Source organism: Rissa tridactyla, chromosome 16, assembly GCF_028500815.1.
Source record: "Rissa tridactyla isolate bRisTri1 chromosome 16, bRisTri1.patW.cur.20221130, whole genome shotgun sequence".
Classification (NCBI taxonomy): domain Eukaryota; kingdom Metazoa; phylum Chordata; class Aves; order Charadriiformes; family Laridae; genus Rissa; species Rissa tridactyla.
Window position 1 is genome coordinate 8,150,975 of NC_071481.1, and position 18,878 is coordinate 8,169,852.

Consider the following 18,878-nt stretch of genomic DNA (forward strand, 5'->3'; position numbering starts at 1 on the left):
GCGTCGTCCGACTGTTCCCGCAACAGCCCCCCCACGAACACCCTGAGCCGCGAGGGTGATGTGGGGACACGTCCCCAGGCGCCACCGAGTCGGGGGACACAGCCGAAAGCCCCAGGCGGTGAATTCATTTTGCTTCCACCCAGGAGAGGAACGAGACTTTATTTCAAAAAGGCAGCGAATCTCCAACCAAAATCATCCCGACGGCGGGGCGAGACAAACAGCGCGAACTCATCCGCGTCACGGCTCCAGGTTTGCAGATGCTTCGGTGACAGTTTTCCCCCCAAAATTTCATTTTCGTTCCTATTAATCCCCCCGACGTGTAAAAATAAAAAGACCAAAACACAAATCCACAGCGTCTCTGGCACCTACCAGTCCTCACACAGTTACGGACGGGGGTCCCAAGTGGTGCCGGGGAACAAGCCGTTCCTCCCACAGGGAGCTCAGTCGGATTTCTCCTTCTCCTTCATGTGCAGGAAGACGATGCTGAACATGAAGAGTCCAACCATCATGGAGAAGGCGCCGGCGTAGTAGGGGTACGCCGAGGGGATGAACCGTTCGTACTGCGTGTGCTGGAGGGGCCGCACCGACACCTGGCGTGGGGGGAGAGCCGCCCGGTGAGCCCGGCACCCGGGCACCCTTCCCTCCGGAGCGACTCATCCCCGCCGCCTTACCTGGGTAGAGGAGTAGAGGTGGGTGTAACCCAGCCGGTTGTAATCCACTTTGAACTGGAACACACCGTAGACGTCCGGCAGCTTGAACCGCACGCTGTATTTGCCGCCTGAGGAAGAGACGGTGACGTTCCAGTGACGTGAGGAAACTGAGGGGTGAAAACAGCCCCAAAGCGAGTCGGGGTGGGGAGGGAAACCTACCGTTCCTCTTCAGGAAGGTCCGCACGAACGGATCAATCCGGACAAACTCCAGCTGAATGTCATCTCCGTCGAAGGGGACCCACTTGCCGTCAGAAAGCTTTTCGATCACAATGCTGTACTCCTGCGACCAACCCGCGACGCGTGAAGTTAACGAGCGACGCCTGAAAACGAACCTCCACCCCAAATTCTCCGAAATTCCTTTTTCAGCTCCCACGTCCCCTCCTTCCCGCGGCGCAGGCTCAGCCTTACCACGAGGTCGGTGACGGTGTAGGCATTGGGAGGCGCGAGTTCCCCCACACGGTGGTGGGACACGGCTCCCACCCGCAGCACTCCCTCCTCCTTGAACACCCAGCGGGACAGGGCGACGGCCAGCTCGTAATTACCCGTCTGCGAGTACCTACGGACCAAGGAAGGCTGAGAAAGCACGGCAGCCGCGCCAACAAAATACACCGCATGCCAAAAATTGAACCGTTAAAAGATATGGAAGTAACAAAAAGCTAGCCAGGGTTAAAGGAGGGAACTGCTTCCCAAAGCGTTTTGCTCCACAAGGCCAAAAAAAAGGGTCATCCAGAATTTAATTCAAGTTCTCTGCTGTTTCCCCCAAAACATGACTATTTTTTGCCTGTTTCCCGGTATTTTCTTCAAACAACTCCCCAAATATTCCTCAGCCAGGGACGGTGGGAATCCAACGTACCTCTTGGAGCCAGGGGTAGCTTTCTGCACGGCAGAATTGAAGAAGGCATCGCTAAAGAAATCCAGGGAGCCGCTGAAAACAACACGGGCGTTGTTCCGGGCTTGGAGTCCCGCGATCAGGAGGGTGTTCTTCCCAACCGCGTGCGGGTACTGAAAGGGAATGCATTTAGGGCGGTGTTTAGTTGTTGAAATTTGAAGGGTTTAGTTGCAGTGTAGCCCAGAAGAGGAGAAAGAGTAACCGGGCGTACCTGAGTAATGGGCTTATCCGGGAAGAAGGAGTAAGAGGTGGAAGAGCCAGTCAGGATGTCCAGCACCAGCGGGTTGTCAGGGTCAGCCACCATCCTTGCAGGGAGAGGCGCTGTGAGCAGCACCCAGAGCCCCCCGAGCGCCCCATCCTCCGAGGAACGCACGGCCACGCGAACCTCCTCACCCTCTGGATGCAACCCCACACACCACGAAATGAAATATTTCCTCAAGATATATAGTCAAGCTTCGCTAATTTACATCCAGAAACACTGCTAAGTCAACAATTAAGCTGCTTAGGAGATTTTCTTTTTGTCGTTATCCGAAATCAAGCGAGATTGCTCGACAAGAGTCACAGCCAGCTCGCCCTGCGCTTACCTCACAGCAACACCGGTATTTTTTGCGTGGTTTCCCCAAGAAGAGCCCCCGCCCTGCGCTGCCGGTCGCTTACCCGACTCCTCGGAATAGGATGGGGTTCAGCGCCGCTTTCCCCACAATGGTGGGGGCCTTCAGGAGATTTTCTGTGTCCGCGACGATGAGCGTGTGCTGCGAGGAAACGAGAAGAGACCGGCCTGAGTGCGCCGCAGGGGCCGGGGGTGATGTTCACTAGGTTCTAACGACACGCAACAGCTTCTCTTGCTATTTGAAAGTTAACATCATTTTTACAGACAATTAAAACCGAGCAGCTGTTGGATGAACGTTACAATTCAATTAAAAACCTAGAAGCCAGTACTTTTTTGCTTAAGTATGATGGAATTAAATTAATACTGGTACATAAGGAAATGTAAACCACCTTTTAATACAGACAGCAATACCTACAGTATTTTACTTGCCCATATTTAGCAACTTTCATCCTTAAACTAAGACAACATCCATGTACTGCTCCGACAGTTTAATTTAAATAAAAATTAGCAGAATATATTTAGTTCAAACCTTAATAATAGGTTTTAAAGTGCTGGATGACACTAAGGGGAAAAAAAATCGTAGAAGTATATACGTTTCTATATGGACCTCTAGGACTGAAAGTCTCCCTTCCCACATACAAAGCCCTGCACTCGGTGTCTGACGCGCTTCACCCACAGGCGAAATTCTCCCCCCAACTCTTCAGAGTGGTTCAAAACCGCCACTAATCGCACTGTGACTGCCTGAGCCACGGTGGCAATCTGAAACCAAAATCTGAAAGATCAAACCCAGGGAATTCAGAAAGACGGATTTGAGGGCAGAGACCCCGACCGTGCAGAGCTTTGCAGTGTTACGGCACGCTGTCAAGCAGAATCATTTATGACTTTGTTGGGAGGAAGGTGAGAAAACAGAGAACAGATGGAAGAAAAAAGGGAAAACAAGGACAGAAGATTCATCCCTGAACCTTTACATCTAAATTCTCATTAACAAAACCCAAAACGTGCAGACAAAGCTGTTTACCTGGCCAGGGTCGGATATATCGTAGTTGTGGTGGTCGATGACAGCTGTCCTTTCCTCATCAAACTCGATGCCACACTCGCTGCCCAGCTCTCGCAGCGGGTCGCCTGGAAGGACAGAACAGATCCTCTGTTACGCAACGTGTTTGGGATGTGACGCCAGTCTCAGCACTCAAAATAAAAAGTAAATTCAGCTCAGAGTCACACATTCAGCCCTCTATGAGCCAAACCCCAAGGCGCATCACAACCTCCATCATCTAAATCCCCATTCAAAATGTCAATAAAGGCTATTTCTCACCCATTTCCCTACAGCACAAACCTTGAGGTTCACAAAGAGAAACGGTGTTTTCTCGCCATTTTTGTTGCAGGAACTCAGAGAAGGATGAATAAACTATTTGCTCACTGCAGAGCATAAGCAGTGTAGGTGCCTGTCACAAGAAGTAGCTGAAATGCACTAATTTGCTCCCACGAGCGTTTGTACTTACCGATGTCCGAGCTGGCGGCGACGAGGACGCTGCCGCCGCCATCGATGAAAGCAGTGATGGTCTCCACATTGATGTTTCCACCAAAATCTGAAAGGACATGCCAGAAATTCATTACTAGGTCACAGAAATAATACCACAGCACAATTAAACCACAGCAAAACACCAAATCATTTTTATCGTGGCTGAAAGAACCACCATTAAAGGCCTGGAAGCATCTGCAGTTTGATACTGGGTACAAGACACAAACATCCAAAGTGCAAAATTTAATTTAAATTTACAAATCAGTCAGAAATACCCTTCCAAAAATGCCACCAAGCTACAAAAGCGCTTGAGTTTTCCCCTCCTGCATTTACCTTCTATGGATGGCGAGAAGATGATCAAGTTGTCATAAAGAAATTCTCCATATTTTATCAGGGACAGGCCCGCATCATCCGCTGTCCGGAAAGTGAGATCGAAGCCCCTGTCTGCAGCCGCCAGACAAAATTGACAACTTAAATTGACGGTCTGAACATCGGAATAAGTGGTGGATTCTCCGTCCTTGGGCACTCTTAAAATTCAGGTGGGCAGGGTGCAGGGCCATCTTGTCTAGACAGGGCTTTTGCCACAACAGGTTGGACGAGATGATCCTTGAGGTCCCTTCCAACCTGGTACTCTATGATTCACGTTTCACCAAATCGACACATGTAGCAGCAAAGCAGCATCAAGATTCTGAGTTTTATTTCCTCGATAAACAGCGGTGGTTTGGAAAAAGCCGCTCAGGGCCTTTCTGGGAGCACCACTGAGGTGTCCCCACACAAAACCAAGGGGAATCATGCCCGTGAAGAGCCCCTTTGTTGCAAGGATGCCCCTTTGGCACCCATCAAGCAAGGCTGAATGCTGCAGGAGACCTAAAACACAGACACAGCTGGGGGAACAACCCCCATCTGCTCCCTCAGCCTGTTCTGGGGACCCCAAACACCCCTTTCTCCCCCAGGGAACCCCCATCTGCTCCCTCTCCCCCATGGAACCCTGATCTACTCCCTCAGCCCGTCCCGGGGACCCCAAACATCCCCCTCTCCCCCATGGAACCCCGATCTGCTCCCTCAGTCTCACCAGGAGACCCCAAACCCCTCTATCTCCGCCGGGGAACCCCAACCTCCTCCCTCGGTCTGACGAGGGAACCCCAAACACCCGCCCCTCCCTCAGGGACCCCCAACCTGCTCCCTCCGTCTGACCAGGGGATCCTAGCCTCCTCCCCCAGCCCGGCCGGGGGTCTCCAGCCGCCTCCCCGAGCCCTACCCGCCAGGCTGCGGAAGAAGAGCGAGTGCGTGTCGCGCAGGTTGCCGTTCTCCAGCAGCACCAGGGTGCGGGGCCCTCCCTCAGCGCCGGCCACCGCCACCGCCAGGAGCCACCACAGACGGAGCGCGGCCGCCGCCATCTTGCTCGCCGGCGCCAAGCTTCCCCGGAAGCGGCTGGGGCCGCGCAGCAGCCAATCAGCGCCGGGCGCCGCGCCCATCCCGTCCAATCACCGCCAGACAGCTCCTCGCCGCCGGCCAATCAGCGGGACGCCGGCGTGACGCCCTGCGCGGCCACCGTAGCGCCGCTGAGGGAGGGGGGAAGATGGCGGCGGGTCCGGCGGGCTCCGCTCCTGGCGTGCTATAACCGGTCTTCACACGGCAGGACGGGACGTGGATTGTTCATTTCAGCTGGGTGCACGGTGGTTTCCACAAATCGCCCCTTTCAGGACTCTCCGCGCGATTTTTATGTACGATTTACAACATTATTATAATATTAGTACCTGTATTTGGTGGGTTAGTAATTCACAGACGATTACACGCCATCGAGTTATAGCTACCACGCGTGCTCAGGGGAAGGGTCTTCCCCTGGGCGAGGGTCTTCTTGACCTATGGGCATGATTTTTAGTATTCTAACAAAGGTAGTCCAGCTTGGGACACTAAGAATTTTCCCTTTCCCGCCAAGTTAGTTAAACTTCTCAAAATGCGTTAGTACCATCTTCAAGGTCTTTATGCTCGATGTGCCTCCTCGAGAGTGATATGATACCTCCCCCTTAATTAGGAGTTCCTTTCAAGGGTAGAATCCTCATTATTTGTGAGAACATACCTAAGGCCTTTCACCACAAGTTGCTAATAACATTTTCAAGATATGCTTTTGGTAAGAGGTGGAGTTCCCAGTAAAAGACCTCAAAACAGCGACGTCAGACTGGTTTATTGCAGGTGGGGGGGGGCGAGACGACACCGTGACAATGAGCTCACCCTCTGTCCCACACCCTGACGTAGAGCAAGAGCGTTTTGGGTGCAAACCCACAGAGATTTGGCATCATCCTGCGAGGCCGGACACTGTGCAGTCAGAGGGGGTGGCTGCCGGAGCCGCCTTTGCCTTTTTTGCGCTTGGTGTTGGCATTCAGCGGGGTCAAGGCGAGGGCCTGGAGGCGGAATGGCCGGGGCCGGAGCAGGGCGGCCACCTCGTGCCCCGGGGGAGCTGGAAGAGGAGGGGAAGGGGCGGCGGTGGGCACCGGCCCTCACCGGGCACCAAAAACCTGCCACCTCCTGCGAAAAAATGAAGGTTTACCTTTGTGCCGGGACGGGTCGGGCTGGAGGATGCGGCTGGCGCGCCGGGGTCCAAAGTAGTTGTTGGCAGCCGTCTCGCTGTCGCTGCGGTTCAGCACCAGCTTGTAGCGATCCTCCTCTGGCTGGAAGCGTAAAACGCTGTCAGCGGCGCCGGGCTCTGCGCTAGCCCTCGGGTTATGGCTTAGAAATAGGGCAAAAATGGATAAAATGGGATAGGAATGGGAGGAGAAAGGCAGCGTACCGTGCAGTCTCCGCTCTCGGCCGCGGGGCTGCTTCGGGCAGGCTGGGGCTGCGGCAGGGCTGGAACCGCTGTGGGGAGAGACGGCGTTAAAGGGTCGTCAGCTCCAGAGCAATTAAAGCTCCCCGATCCCCAACACCACTCCGAGCTTAGGGAGATTCCCAAAGGATCCGTACCGCATTTTGCGTTAGATGATGTTAATATTCAAATTTTCTAGACAAACTTTCTGTAGGTGGAAGATTTTAGGAGCCCAGACATGACCTGCCGAGCCCAGGAGCAGCCTCTCACCTGCGGGCAGGTGGGTTTTTTGAACGACGGGCTCTGGAATTTTCCAGCAGCCCGTTTCCTCATCCCAGACGGATTCGCGCTTGATCTTCTCCAGATTGCTGTAGTTGCAATCGCGGCGGACGAGGGACTGCACCTGATCCAGCAGCTGCTGGAAGAGCAGCAGGTCTCGCTCCAGGCGGCGGATGGTGCCCAGGTAATCGATCTTTTCCAGCTCAAACTCCGACTGCAGATCTTTGATCTCGGTCTCGGCAGCCCGCAGCTGGGACATAAAACCAAAGTAAATCACTGGGATTATAAAGGAGAGAGCGTTACTGCCAGGACAGGAATTTGTCAGGCAGAGGGATGGAAAGACACAAAGAAAAGCTTCGATATTTGGGAAGATTTCTAATTTATAATTAAGAATTGTCATGAGATTGTGCAGGGAGGTTATTCCACGTCTGTTTTAATGAAAGATTTCTTGCGTTTCCCCAAAGTACCGAGTCTTTGACTGGACCTTAAATTAATCTGACTAGTGTTGTCTGCGTCCAGTGATAACAAACTCTTGGGAGTTCCTAACTTCGATGAAAAAGGTGCAATATTTCTTTGCTAACCTAAACACAGGAATAAAGCAAATTCTTAACGTGCAGATTTAGGACTGCGCGCACACACACGGAGATTTTTTTAATGCTCCTCTGATTCTGCCTCATGAGAGCAAAACAGATTTTCAAGCGTGCCTAAAATTTAAGGGCGTTGCTTTTGTAGTTTGTTCCCCCCCCCCCGCCCCCCCCCCGAAAATTTTTCCCGGCGTAATTTCTTCCAGGAGCCCAGGTGTGACAATCGGAGCCGGAGGAAGCTGTGCAGTAGATGGCGCAGGGCAGCAGAGGGAGCCGCATCCTCTCCCACGGCCAGACACCACCCTCCGGCCTCTAAAACAGGTGGGGTTTGGGTTTTTAACAACTTAATTCCTCACCCTGAGGGCTGCTGCGTCTGATATTTCATAAAAACGCACGCAAACAAGCTTATAGCGACGAACGCAGGCACGTGTATGAAGTATTTGACGCAGGCAGAGTCATTCTCTAAACACACTGCCCTAAAACACCTCCGTAACCATAAAAACCAGGTAAGCAGGGGAGGAGGGAGACGCTCCCTTGGATCTTGAGCGGGGATAGCGGGGAGCTGCTCACCTTTTCCTGCACCTTCTCCAGAAGCTTGCTCTTGGCTCGAACCTCCTCCTGGATGGAGTCATAGACGTTAAGCAGGACCCAGTCGCTGCTGTCCTCGTTAGATTGCTGCAGGGCAGCCACCAGCTGCATCCTCCGCTCATCCGCGTATTTTTTCCGGCGTTTACGCTTTTCTTTGAGGTCCTTGTTTTCAGCCTGTTCCCCTCCTACCACCTGTCGCTCCAGCATCTGCAGCCTGGAAAAGACAAGCGCGGCACAAAGAACCGTCTGCATGGGCGCAGAGGATCCACGGCCTTACCTGACCGACGTTTGGGAAGACCGTAGAGCTCCGACTATCAAAACGAGCGAGTGTCGCAAACATCCATCCCGACACTAGCAGAGGTGAGCAGACAGACCCTACGGGGGCAGGGGCATCGCTAACTGGCTTTTGCGCATGCAGGGAGGGGGTTGTGAGGTCTCCGAGACCCCCACACCCCACCAACTCATTTCTGGAACATTCCTGAACATCTGCTCCGCGTGCTCCTTTTCTGGAGCATTCCTGGGCAACCCCTGCACATGCTTGGTGATGAGTCCCTGCCTGTCAGGGCGAGCACTTTGAGTCTAAAAGAAAGGAGGACACGCTTTCCCTGCACGTTGGCCACCTGAGGACCACGGCTACAAGCAGAGACCATCACTGGATCCAAGGGTGGTGATATATTTCCTTTTTCTTTCTCCTTTCCTCACATCTCTCTCTCTCTCCTCCTCTCTGTCTGCCTCTGACTTCACTTTTCCAGCACATAAGGGCGATGTCCTTTTTACCAAAATGCTATCTTTTGTAATTCCACTGAGTTTAAGAGTAATATTGTTACAGGTTTTGCCAAGCCTCTATCCATGTAGTTCCGCCGAGTTTAAGTAAATTCGTAATTTGTTTAAAACTTCTGGAGTAATTGTCGTTACTCCGGCTACCGCACAGAGAATTAAAAAATTAACCTTACCCTCACCAACCGAGTGGGACGGGACAAAGACACAGAACAGAAATAGTGATTTCTGACGAGATTTGCTGCCCTAAGTAATCATGGCAAATTCCAATTTCTTTACAGTTCCTGTCATAGATACTCCTGTGGACCCAAGGCAAAGTGCATGTTATTACGAGCACCTTCATCGGCACATATGTCTGGAAATCTGCATTTACACTCACAGAATTATTTCAAAAAAAACACATTTTGTGGAATTTGTATTTCAATTCTTATTCCTTGCTTTGTAACACTCTCAAAGCAAGCACAAAAGGCACCAAAATTACACAAAGAAATATTCTAAGTGGTGGATAAGGGAGTTGTACAGCTGGAAAACACAGTACGAGTTCTTTTTTGGGGCAGTATCAGCCAGGGTTGATGACTTGAGTGACCTCAGTGTTGCTGCGTGTGCACTGGCACAGACCCACATTTGAAACCAAGCTGGTCTCATGCCCACGCTGCACGGCTCCGTACGCTCCGACACGGAAATAAAGCCGTGCTCCAGAACTGTGTCTGCACGGGGATCTGCAGCAGAGCAGATAGCTCAGCTTGGCCAGCGCTGCCTCAAATTGGAGAAAATCCCACTGCTGATAAAACCTCTGCTGATAATAGCCTCTTAATTATCTTCAAACCCATCCGAAAGAGCTCGTTCTCCACCAGAGATGACCTACTATTCTACTGTACTGCACTTGCCAAGTAGCCTTCGGTTTCCTTTGCTTAATGCGTGCTTGAATCCTTGCTCTGCTGAGTGAGTATTAGAGATCTCGCAGCCATCCTGATGCGTAAAGCCTTTCACAGGCGGCTTTGAAAATCCCCATGCCTGCGGAACCAAACCCTCCTGCCTCATCTGCAGAAAACTTTGATTTTAACGACGTAATTGGAAGAGCATTTTTCGCTTGTTTGTCACAAAAAGGACCGCTGCAGTAGGACTACTAAGATTTGATATATAGTCAAAACGAAGGGTTTCTTTGGAGACCTCTCCGTTAATAGACAGAACTGCCCCCAAATTACACTGCTATTTGAGATTTCTTAATCGCTCCTTTTTCAGCTGGGAGAGGCCCAACAGAACGAGCACGCGCCACAGGAGCTCACAGCAAAGCTGAAAGATGGTTAAAAAAACACAAGACTTTGCAGAATCAAACTCCATCGTCCACAATATATGTTACGTTAAGCGTTCCTAATTTTAATATACTTCCATGCAACAGAGTGAGGGAGAGAAATCAGCAGAATTTGCTTAGAGTGTGTATTTCTAAAACAGCATTAAACCCCCATTATTATTTCATTATATACACTGTGTTGTACTTGGACTAAAGGAATTCTCTCAAGATGTCTCCTGCCTGGAAGAAAACCTTCCAGACAGGATGCCTCCGAGATGGGCCAAGCGTGACTGCACTCCTCACGTCCCAGCCCTCTGCTCCAGACCCTGGGTCTAATGCTGCCCCTAAAATGTGATTTTTGGGAAATTTTGGTGGCAGTTACAGCTGATGTCTTGCAAACATTGTCAGATGTGTGAGTTAGAGGCAAAAGTGAGCTCAGTCACATAGGAGAGTCGTGGAGGATGCACTCTATTCCATCTATGTGTGCAGCGAGCAGCAGGAAGGCCGGCTACCTTACTTGTACTGATAGGAGAGGGATCTAAGTGCCCTTCAAAAACCTCTTTTAAGAGGACGAGGAGGCCGCCTCCAAGCTATTTGGGCACTTAAGCTCCGTCAGCGACAGCCAGACTCAACTCTATAAACTTCTTCTAAATTACACCTGCAAAAAGCCAGAGAAGGAGAAGATTTCCCTGCCTACAGATCGAGGCAGGATTTGTTATCAGGAAAGCACGCTTTTTTGCATCCACATCTGCCGACACAAACCTCTCCAGATTTTTCCTCTCATAATTCTGGCACTTGGCCTCACCGAACGCCACAGCTAACAGCTATTCATCTGCCCAAATAGGACAAAGTTAATTTGGGGGTAAAGAATACGCGCCTGCCTAGTTTTGTGCTGCGCTGAACTGAGGGCTGAAGCTCGACGGTTGTAAGGTGATGGAAGAACAAGGTTGTTTCGTGCCTGTGTGTGTTGTAAGCAGTGCCCAGGAGGCAGGGAGCAGGAGCGGCGCAGTCACTGACCTGGCGAGCACCTGCTGCTGCTCTGCAGGCAATGAAGTCCCCTCAGCAGGGACGGCCACCTCTGCTCCAGCGCTCCCCCGGCTCGCACCGCCAGCGTCTGGGAAAGCCCGAGGCGCTCCTGGGGCCTGAGGAGAAGAGGAAACCAAAAGCTGCGGCTCTGAAAAGACACAGTGTGAGTACCGGGACAGATGAAGCACAACTCTACCCACTCGGGTTTATTCAACCTGGGGGGAGAGAAGTAGCCTGAAGGGTACCTGCGCTGATGTTGGTTCTTCATCTGCTGCAGCAACAGAGTCTTCAGGCAAAGGTGTCTCGTCAGGAGTAGTTTCAGTCCTCGTGGCAGCTGAAGAGTAAAAGAGGAAACACTCACAACGTCAGCAACGAGCTCTGCAAAACTAGAGCATGAATCTGTGGAAACATCACAGAAAATCTTCACCAAAAGCTACGAAGTCTGTGTCTGGAAGGAAAAGGTCTGTTATCAAAGATGCAGAGGGTATATCAGGTGAGGAATGCAGATTTTACAGGGCTGGGAGAGCCTGTGTCCTCGTGTTCGCACACAAATAATTTGTTTCAGAGGCTGGGGGTGCACATTTGTAATCAGGGGGAAAAAAAAAAAAAAAGAACCTTGTGCCTTAGAAAGTGATAGCATCAAAAATGAAGAATATAGGTTCAAGAATTAATTTTGGGCAATAAGTGCTGTACAAGCACATTGCAAAACATGCTCTGGGGCACCGTGGAAGTATAAATGAGAAGCGGTAATGAGGATAGCTGGCAACAATTTATAGGTGTGTGAGAAGAATATCCATCCTCCAGCAAAGCGATGGTGGTGATAATCCACCGGGAGCCCCAGGGCTGCATCGCATTTGCATGCGCTGGAAGAGACTGCGGCAGTCACCCTCGTCTTGGGCGTGTGAGTTGTGCAAAGCCAATCGGATCAAGACAGAGCAGCGCCTGCCGAGACCAGTCATCTCCACAGCTCCATCCTCTGCTCGAGAGAAACGCTGCCCGAAGTCAGAAGAAACTCAACGGCTACGTGGGCAAAAAATGACATTTCATCGCCTCAAGGCTTATAGGGTAGGGCTCGGCTGGTCCTGATAGGGAAAAGAATCCAGGGAAATAGGACACAGCTGGCAAAGGCAGTCTCATGAGTGGCTCAGGAGAGCCAGAGTTACTGCTCCTGCTGTGGAAAAGGGAGGGTTGAGAGCAGGGGCTGCTGTTGCTGCCAGGCAGCGCTTGCTGCAGTAGCAGTCGCTGCCACTTTAAAGGTTGCAGTGGCTGCAACAAACCTGACTTTGCAAAAAACAGTCTGTGTCTGCTCGTGCCTAAAGCATCAGGGAGCCCTCAGCCTGTGCCACACACCCTCCACCTGCCTTGTCCACACCTGCTTCCTTCCTGAGGTTCTCCTCGAGAGCAGACAGCTTGAGATCGTAGTGATTCCTCAGGCGACTGATGTCCTCTTCGAGGCGGGCACGGGACGCCTGTTCCGCTTCGTAGCTGGCCTTTAGTTGGGTCAGCCTCTCTTCGTACTCCTGAAAAGCACAGCAGACAGCCTGACGCGACAGCCCCGCTCCTGACTCTACACAAGGTCACATCTAGGTCCATTCTAGGTCACATCTTATGTCTACCCCGATAAAACCTTACCGTCCTGTATTCGTTGTCTTTTTCTGTGATTTAAGTCGACACAGTATTGATGGAAGGTGACTAGTTAACCCCAGAAACCGCTGTCTTGGGCGGATGCATTGCCCTGGGAGGAGCTTTGTAAAGAGCAAGGAGAGAGTTTCATTTCCTTCTGGGCCCAACTCCTCATTCTTCCTCCTGGCTCCATATCCCCTCTTTATCTTCATCCCGCTCCATACTGCTCCTAACATCTTTGACTACTGCTTTCCTCCCACCTACTTCTCCCTCCTCTGACAGGAGGAGGAACCTTAACTTTCACGTGTAGTTTCCCCTTCCTGCTATATGTACGTCAAAACTTCTTCTTGCGGATCCATTCCAATTCATCTCCAGAGTGGTGGGAACAATGCTGAGAGAAAGCGACATTGTAAATAAAACTTCTATCAACACACATTCTGTCCATAGGAGAAGCCCAATGACCAAAAAATAGGAAGAGAAGTGTTCTGAAAAGGCTGAACCACACAGCCCTACACCATGTTTGTAATGATTATTATAAAAACCCACAAGCTTTAGTCAAAGACACTACGGGATACCCCCTCCTGACTTACCTCTCTCATCAGCTGCTTCTCTGCTTCAAGATCTAACTGGGGTTTGAGGGGAGCTGGCTTTGCTGCCAGGCGAGCAGTCTCAGCAGGTAGAAGCCCTGCAAAGCAAAGCAGAAATAAGAATCACTCACAATTACTGGGTGGGATGCCTGGAGAATGCCTGGAAAGAGAACAAAGAACCTGGCTGCCAGCGAAGAACATCGCAATCCGTGCGCTCCTCTGAAGTGTGCTCGTGTGCCAGCATCTGGGCTGCCAAAACGCCCACTGGCCTGGGACTCCATAGGTGTGGGGAGAGGAGTCAGCGCTGAGCAGAGGGGGAGAGGTTTAACCTTTGGGTATACGAAAGCAAATATAAATCTAATCTCTTTCACAGAATAACGGGAGACTTGTTTCCAGGGCTATGCTAACTGATTTGGTAGATAAAAGACACTGGGAAGGAGACGAAAGGTGGAAGGAAATTGCCTCCTTTCTTCACAGCTGTTTCTGGAAGGTGGCAGAAAAAAAGAAAAAAACTTACAGCCTTATTTCTCTGCTGAAACTTGCCCTTTTTTAGGGAATAATTCTCAAAAGGTGATCAGCTCCCTAAAGATTGCTCTTACACACTGGTTCCCACATTTGCCATTCCTACTTCCCGGCAAAGAGCGAGTCTGCTGCGGCTGGGCTGGATCCTCAGAGGATGGTGCTGCTCTCCATAAGCAGTGCCACCAGCAGAGCAAAACTTTTCTTCCGGTGTCAAAAATTCACAGTGTAGTAGAACAGGGGCTGAATGCTAAATTTGAAAACATATATATATATTTTTTTTAATAAAGAATTTTATAATTTTATGTCTTTTGCAACTCATTTTTGCTCTGCCAGCCAAAACCTCTCTACCGTGACTGACCAAATTCTAGCCAAAATGACCAAGAAGAGCTGAGGATTTTAACCACAACTGCACTTTCTAACAGAACTTGTCATTATTGAAAATACCGGATAACTGAGATGGTCTTTACTGGTGGAATAAGGTCAATTGGACAACAGTGAAGGAAAAGTCCATTACCAGAATGGAGAACTCTTCCTCCAACAGGCAAGGGAAAGGTTGAGGTGAAATCCAGCAAGCATTTTACATGTAAAAACCACATTTTTCTGTCAAAACATCTCTCCAGCCAGTAAGGGCTCTCCTACCTGACAAGTTATTCGTGCTCATCTGTTCAGCTAGAATGGCCTTCAGCTTCTTAATCTCCTCCTGATACTCCCTCAGCAGAGCATCCTTGGGGTCCTCGTTGATACAGGGCTTGTTCTTGATGTTTTTCGCTCGATTAGCATAGCGCAAAGTACTGAGGCTTTCGTCATAGTTGTTATCAGCTGGAGATAAGCAAGCTACCATCAGTGTCTTGGTATTCCCTCCGAGGGAATCTTGCAGCAGCCTGGTCAGCTTTGAGTCTCGGTAGGGGATGTGTTTACACCTGCCATCGACTAGGGCCGAGATGACGTTGCCCAGAGCTGAGAGGGACAGGTTGATTTTGGTGGCCTCTTTGAGCCGGTCCCCCGTGGCTCCAGTTTTTGACTGTCTCTCGCTTCCTGCCAGATCCACTAAATTGAGTTTTGCGGCCCTAAGGTGGTCCTGCCCTCGCTCATCTGCAAGAAAATAATTCCGGGTTAGTCTCTTCTTAAGAGGAAGCATCTTAACAGTCAAGAAACAGGACTTTCTTGGCATTACGTTCCAGTTCAAGCCCTGTTCTTTGTCTGCATTTGGGCCCTGACTCCCTTAAGTAAATAAATACCTACTTAATCTTACAACTACATGTTTTAGCGCTTTCCTGAACGAGATCCTGCACAGTAAAAATTCATGCCTGTTCTTAGTCTCCCAGTGAGCTCTGAACACACACACACACCATCCGCATATTTCCACAGCATTTAGCATTTCATGCAAAGCCCACTGCAATTAACACAGTCAGACCATGAGTTTATACAACTTTTTTCCTCCTCAGATTGTTTCATGAAGTTAAACAATGTTTGACAATTGGAGCGAAACAAGGGGAGAAGCATGAAACGAGGAGTCAACAGGCAGCAACTGGAGCAGGGATAGTTGGAGAGCACAGGCAAAAGAACAGGCTCCTACGCGATGTGGAGGGACAGGCAGGAAGGTGACCCTACAGACTACCGTGGAAAGGCTGGAATAGACACTACGTTGGGAAACGGTCTTTCCATGAACTCCCAAACTACAGCTTTTCTCAAGACTGGAATCCATCCTACCCTAATCAATGGATGTACTGAAGAAGTTTCTTGCTGTGCTTCAAAAGACAAAGCACATCCTGTCGGATACCATCAAGGACCACCATCTGGTTTTCTGTCCCGAGACAGCTCGAATGTTCCAGAAGCCCAGCAGATCTCCCCTCTCGCCCAGATAGCCGTAAAACTGCACTGTGATTCAGCACGCAGGCATGCTCAGCGGCATCTGTTCCTCCTCAACTCGTGACATTCTCAGCAAGAAAGTAAAATGAAGGGAGGCATGCAAGAAACAGGAAAACGGCAAGGAATCAGGACTGAGCTGGGCCCGAACCACCCGGATGAAGAGCTGGATCTCAGTGAGTGAGGAGTCAGACCCAGTGAGCTGGAGCCATTCCCATTGTAATGCTCTAAGGCAAGAGAAGATGTGAGCTGAAGTTAACAGCTCCCCAGCTACTGGGAAGCACACCTCACGCATGTAATATCTGCTTCCTGACCGGCATTTTGAGGCCAGATTAACGTGGTGATGCAAATTCCCTCTGACTGAGAGAAAACACACCCAGTTGTTTTAGGAACCCCTCGGGTTTTCTGGCTACTTAACTTTCCCAGCCTCATGCAGAGCAAAGAGTTGGACGCACGCTCCCAAATCACAGGCTACTGTCCTCAGCGCTGGACCACACTCTTGGATGCCCATGTCTCAGTCATCCCTCACGATTACAATCCAAGTTCAAGGGAAGAGCTCCTTTAGCGCTCCAAGCAAAAAGAGCATCAGGATTTTAACCAAGTCCACCCTTTTCCAGACAGCCTTCTAGAAAACCTAGCCTTGAATTTAGACAGAGTTAAGATTTATGGCTGTGGACAATATCTAAACACGAGTAATAAATAACCCGATGCACGGGGGAAAGTCTAAAGTTCACAGGTAAACACCAAAAAAAATCTAAAATCTGTTGCCCCAGGATATTTCCCCAGTTACAGCAACAGATTGTTAACCGTGGAACTTAACGTTTGCTGCCGAGCAAACTTGTTGCTTTACTCCAGATCTTACTGGTATGTCAAGACATGGGACAATTGGGAAAAAAAACCCCACCAGACAGAGCTTAAATAGAGCACCCTCTCACTACCCTTTCTGAGTGCTGGACAGTCACAAAAAGTAGTTTTTCTAACCCTTTCCCTCCTTCCCCCAGTTTATGTAAACACTGTTGGGCAATTAAAAAGTTGTTTTGGTTCCTGCCAGTCCTTTTACCCACAGAGGCTGTTTGTTTCCATCTTGGAGCTTAGCGGTTTAGTTTCCATGGTGTAACGAGGTCCCCAGACTCTTGCTAACATGCCCCCAGCAGCCCAAAAATCTTGCCCGCCTAATTCTTGTACAGCCCATCAGCCAGTTCTGGTGGCACTGGCCAAATCTACGACATCCTTCGCATTAACAAATCAATCCCTAAGCATAATATAAAGAAATAAAACATCCGTGACTCTAAATACTGTAAAAACACTGACGGTAACTTGTGCATATCATACATCTGCAGCCAGAGGTGGTATTTGCCATAATTCTTGAATCTGTTACTTTAAAAAAAAAAAAAAAAGAGTAGTTTTATTCCACATAATTGCAAATAAATCCTTTAAAATATTAACTGCCTGTAAATTATAATTTAACTACAGGCTGAACTGGAAAATGCGTTTGAACTTCCCCATGCACCTCTTCTTGAAGCCTAGAGATGACACGATAAATACCAACTTCATTAACTCTTTCAACTAATGATCACCCTAGTAGAACCATCCAGTTACAGGGATTGTGCCAGAACCCTCAGCTTTCTCCTCAAATATTCCAGCTGTCTTCCATTTAACTGCCAAAGCCGCAAGTTTCCCCACCTGCCATCCTGTTCTGTGTAACAAGTTTTCAAAGCTTTAAATCAGAGACATGGTTGCAGGCTAGATTAAGAGCCCTGCACCCATCTGGAACACAAAAGAGGAGAGTAAATACTCTTTTTCCTTGTTAGGATTAAAGTTGGGATTTTACAGACCCATGTAATGCAAGGATTAGCATCCCCCAACTGTGCTAATTGAGAAATTCCCCAAATCCTCCACACAACCCATTTTGGATAGTGAGGTACTGTCACCAACATCTGGAACCACAATTTAGGAAGACATTGTGTAACTTTCCCCGTGACTGAAACAGCTGAAGAAAACGAAGCCATGTTGTTCACAGCCTCAGCCGGGGTCAAGGACTAGACAGAATATAGGAGACTAATTCCTTTCTCAGTCCCAGAAAAAACCCTTTTGACGTCCGTGTTCAGGCCCAGCGAAGCAGCTTTATCAGCTACAGAAACGCTAATGGAAATGAGATGCTCGAGAAAGAAAAATCAGTCATTCAAATATTAGTAAGGGATTATTTTTTTCCATCTTAAACCCCAGATTAGCTGTTTGCTTAAAAGATGTGTCCCGTGATTAAGTTCAGTGAAGGAATCGTTGGATGAAGTGATCTGACTTGCATTGTGAAGGAGGTCAGACGAGACAGATAACGACAGAAGTTTCTCCAGGCTGTACAATGTACGAACTCCAAGCCATTGTATGGGCTGAGAGATTTAGCACCCTTTGCTGGAAATAAAGGTTTAAGAAGATAAAGAAATGAAAGGAGAATTAAATATGTTGCCAGTCTGAGTGTCAGACATTTCTCTCCCAAGGGGGAATTTAGGGGGGAAAAAAGAAAAAAAAAAAAAAAAGACTTTGAGTGCTGAGCTATTTCATGCTGTGAAGAATGCCCATGTCAGGGCACAATTCTGATTCCTACTGCACCTAAAATCGTTTAGGGTCTTCAGTTTTGCTGTGGGGTGACTGGTGACACGCAAATTCCACGCTCTTCTAGGCCCAGGCCTAACGCAGGACATCCAGCTACTTACCTACGGTGTAGATTTCCATATTGACAGTAAAGACGGAGTGGGAGCGGGAAGAGTCCTTATTCATGAGGGTGTAACCCACTGCTCGGTTTCCCCAGCCTGTCTCCATGATCCGCTCGCACTGGACCACGCTCTGCACGGTGTGCAGGGAGAGGCCCTTCACGTACACCCCTTTCTCTGGGTGCTCCTTCAGCTGCAAACAGGGACAAGGCAACACAGGTTAGAAACAAGACGTCCCGAGACTGCGGGAAGGCGCGCTGGGAACTGGTCAGAAGCTCGAGGGCTACGCCAGTTTTGCATGTGGAGAAATTAAACCGCAGTACGGCAAAACACATATCCGGCTGCCACCAAAAAGCCTTCGTATTTCTGAAGGAGGAATAAAATCACCCAAAAAGAAGGAACCACCTTCATGGCTCCGCAGACAAAAAGAATTAAAGTTAAAAGTTTGCTGATTGATTCAGACATCTCCCAGGCCACAAGAAACCTGCGCTGAGCC

At 49.6% G+C, this 18,878-nt stretch overlaps 2 protein-coding genes and 1 long non-coding RNA gene across 3 annotated transcripts in view; 1 reads left to right on the plus strand and 2 right to left on the minus strand.

Annotated features, from left to right (window-relative positions):
- Positions 1–138: 138 nt before the first annotated feature.
- On the minus strand, positions 139–5,145 carry DDOST (dolichyl-diphosphooligosaccharide--protein glycosyltransferase non-catalytic subunit). Its single transcript, XM_054222658.1, has 11 exons — positions 4,987–5,145; positions 4,062–4,172; positions 3,709–3,795; positions 3,228–3,331; positions 2,257–2,351; positions 1,811–1,904; positions 1,564–1,712; positions 1,119–1,266; positions 870–990; positions 672–778; positions 139–590 (listed from the first exon to the last, which is right to left on the minus strand). Exons 1-11 carry the CDS (start codon positions 5,123–5,125, stop codon positions 441–443), a joined length of 1,305 nt encoding a protein of 434 aa, XP_054078633.1. The 5' UTR covers positions 5,126–5,145; the 3' UTR covers positions 139–440.
- A 163-nt stretch (positions 5,146–5,308) lies between these two features.
- LOC128918211 (uncharacterized) lies at positions 5,309–7,704 on the plus strand. The gene is made up of 3 exons (XR_008469465.1): positions 5,309–5,452; positions 6,896–6,994; positions 7,601–7,704. It is a non-coding gene; the product is annotated as an uncharacterized LOC128918211 (long non-coding RNA).
- KIF17 (kinesin family member 17) overlaps positions 5,639–18,878 on the minus strand; it is a 30,002-nt gene continuing 16,762 nt past the window's right edge. Inside the window, exons 12-22 of the mRNA XM_054222106.1 lie at positions 18,386–18,575; positions 14,448–14,900; positions 13,290–13,384; positions 12,449–12,596; positions 11,322–11,410; positions 11,068–11,192; positions 7,965–8,196; positions 6,802–7,060; positions 6,517–6,584; positions 6,277–6,397; positions 5,639–6,186 (exon numbers count right to left, since the gene is read on the minus strand). Coding sequence (XP_054078081.1) covers positions 6,053–6,186; positions 6,277–6,397; positions 6,517–6,584; positions 6,802–7,060; positions 7,965–8,196; positions 11,068–11,192; positions 11,322–11,410; positions 12,449–12,596; positions 13,290–13,384; positions 14,448–14,900; positions 18,386–18,575 — 1,914 coding nt within the window. The 3' untranslated portion in view covers positions 5,639–6,052. The remainder of the gene's footprint in view (positions 6,187–6,276; positions 6,398–6,516; positions 6,585–6,801; positions 7,061–7,964; positions 8,197–11,067; positions 11,193–11,321; positions 11,411–12,448; positions 12,597–13,289; positions 13,385–14,447; positions 14,901–18,385; positions 18,576–18,878) is intronic.

Bases quoted from the DNA above. Each gene is read 5' to 3' on its own strand.
- DDOST (XM_054222658.1), bottom strand. From the start codon at position 5,125: ATGGCGGCGGCCGCGCTCCGTCTGTGGTGGCTCCTGGCGGTGGCGGTG. The intron at 2,352-3,227 runs GTAAACAGCTTT...GTTTCCTCGCAG, and splicing joins ATATATCCGACCCTGGCCAG to CACACGCTCATCGTCGCGGA. The intron at 779-869 runs GTAGGTTTCCCT...TCTCTTCCTCAG, and splicing joins GACCTTCCTGAAGAGGAACG to GCGGCAAATACAGCGTGCGG.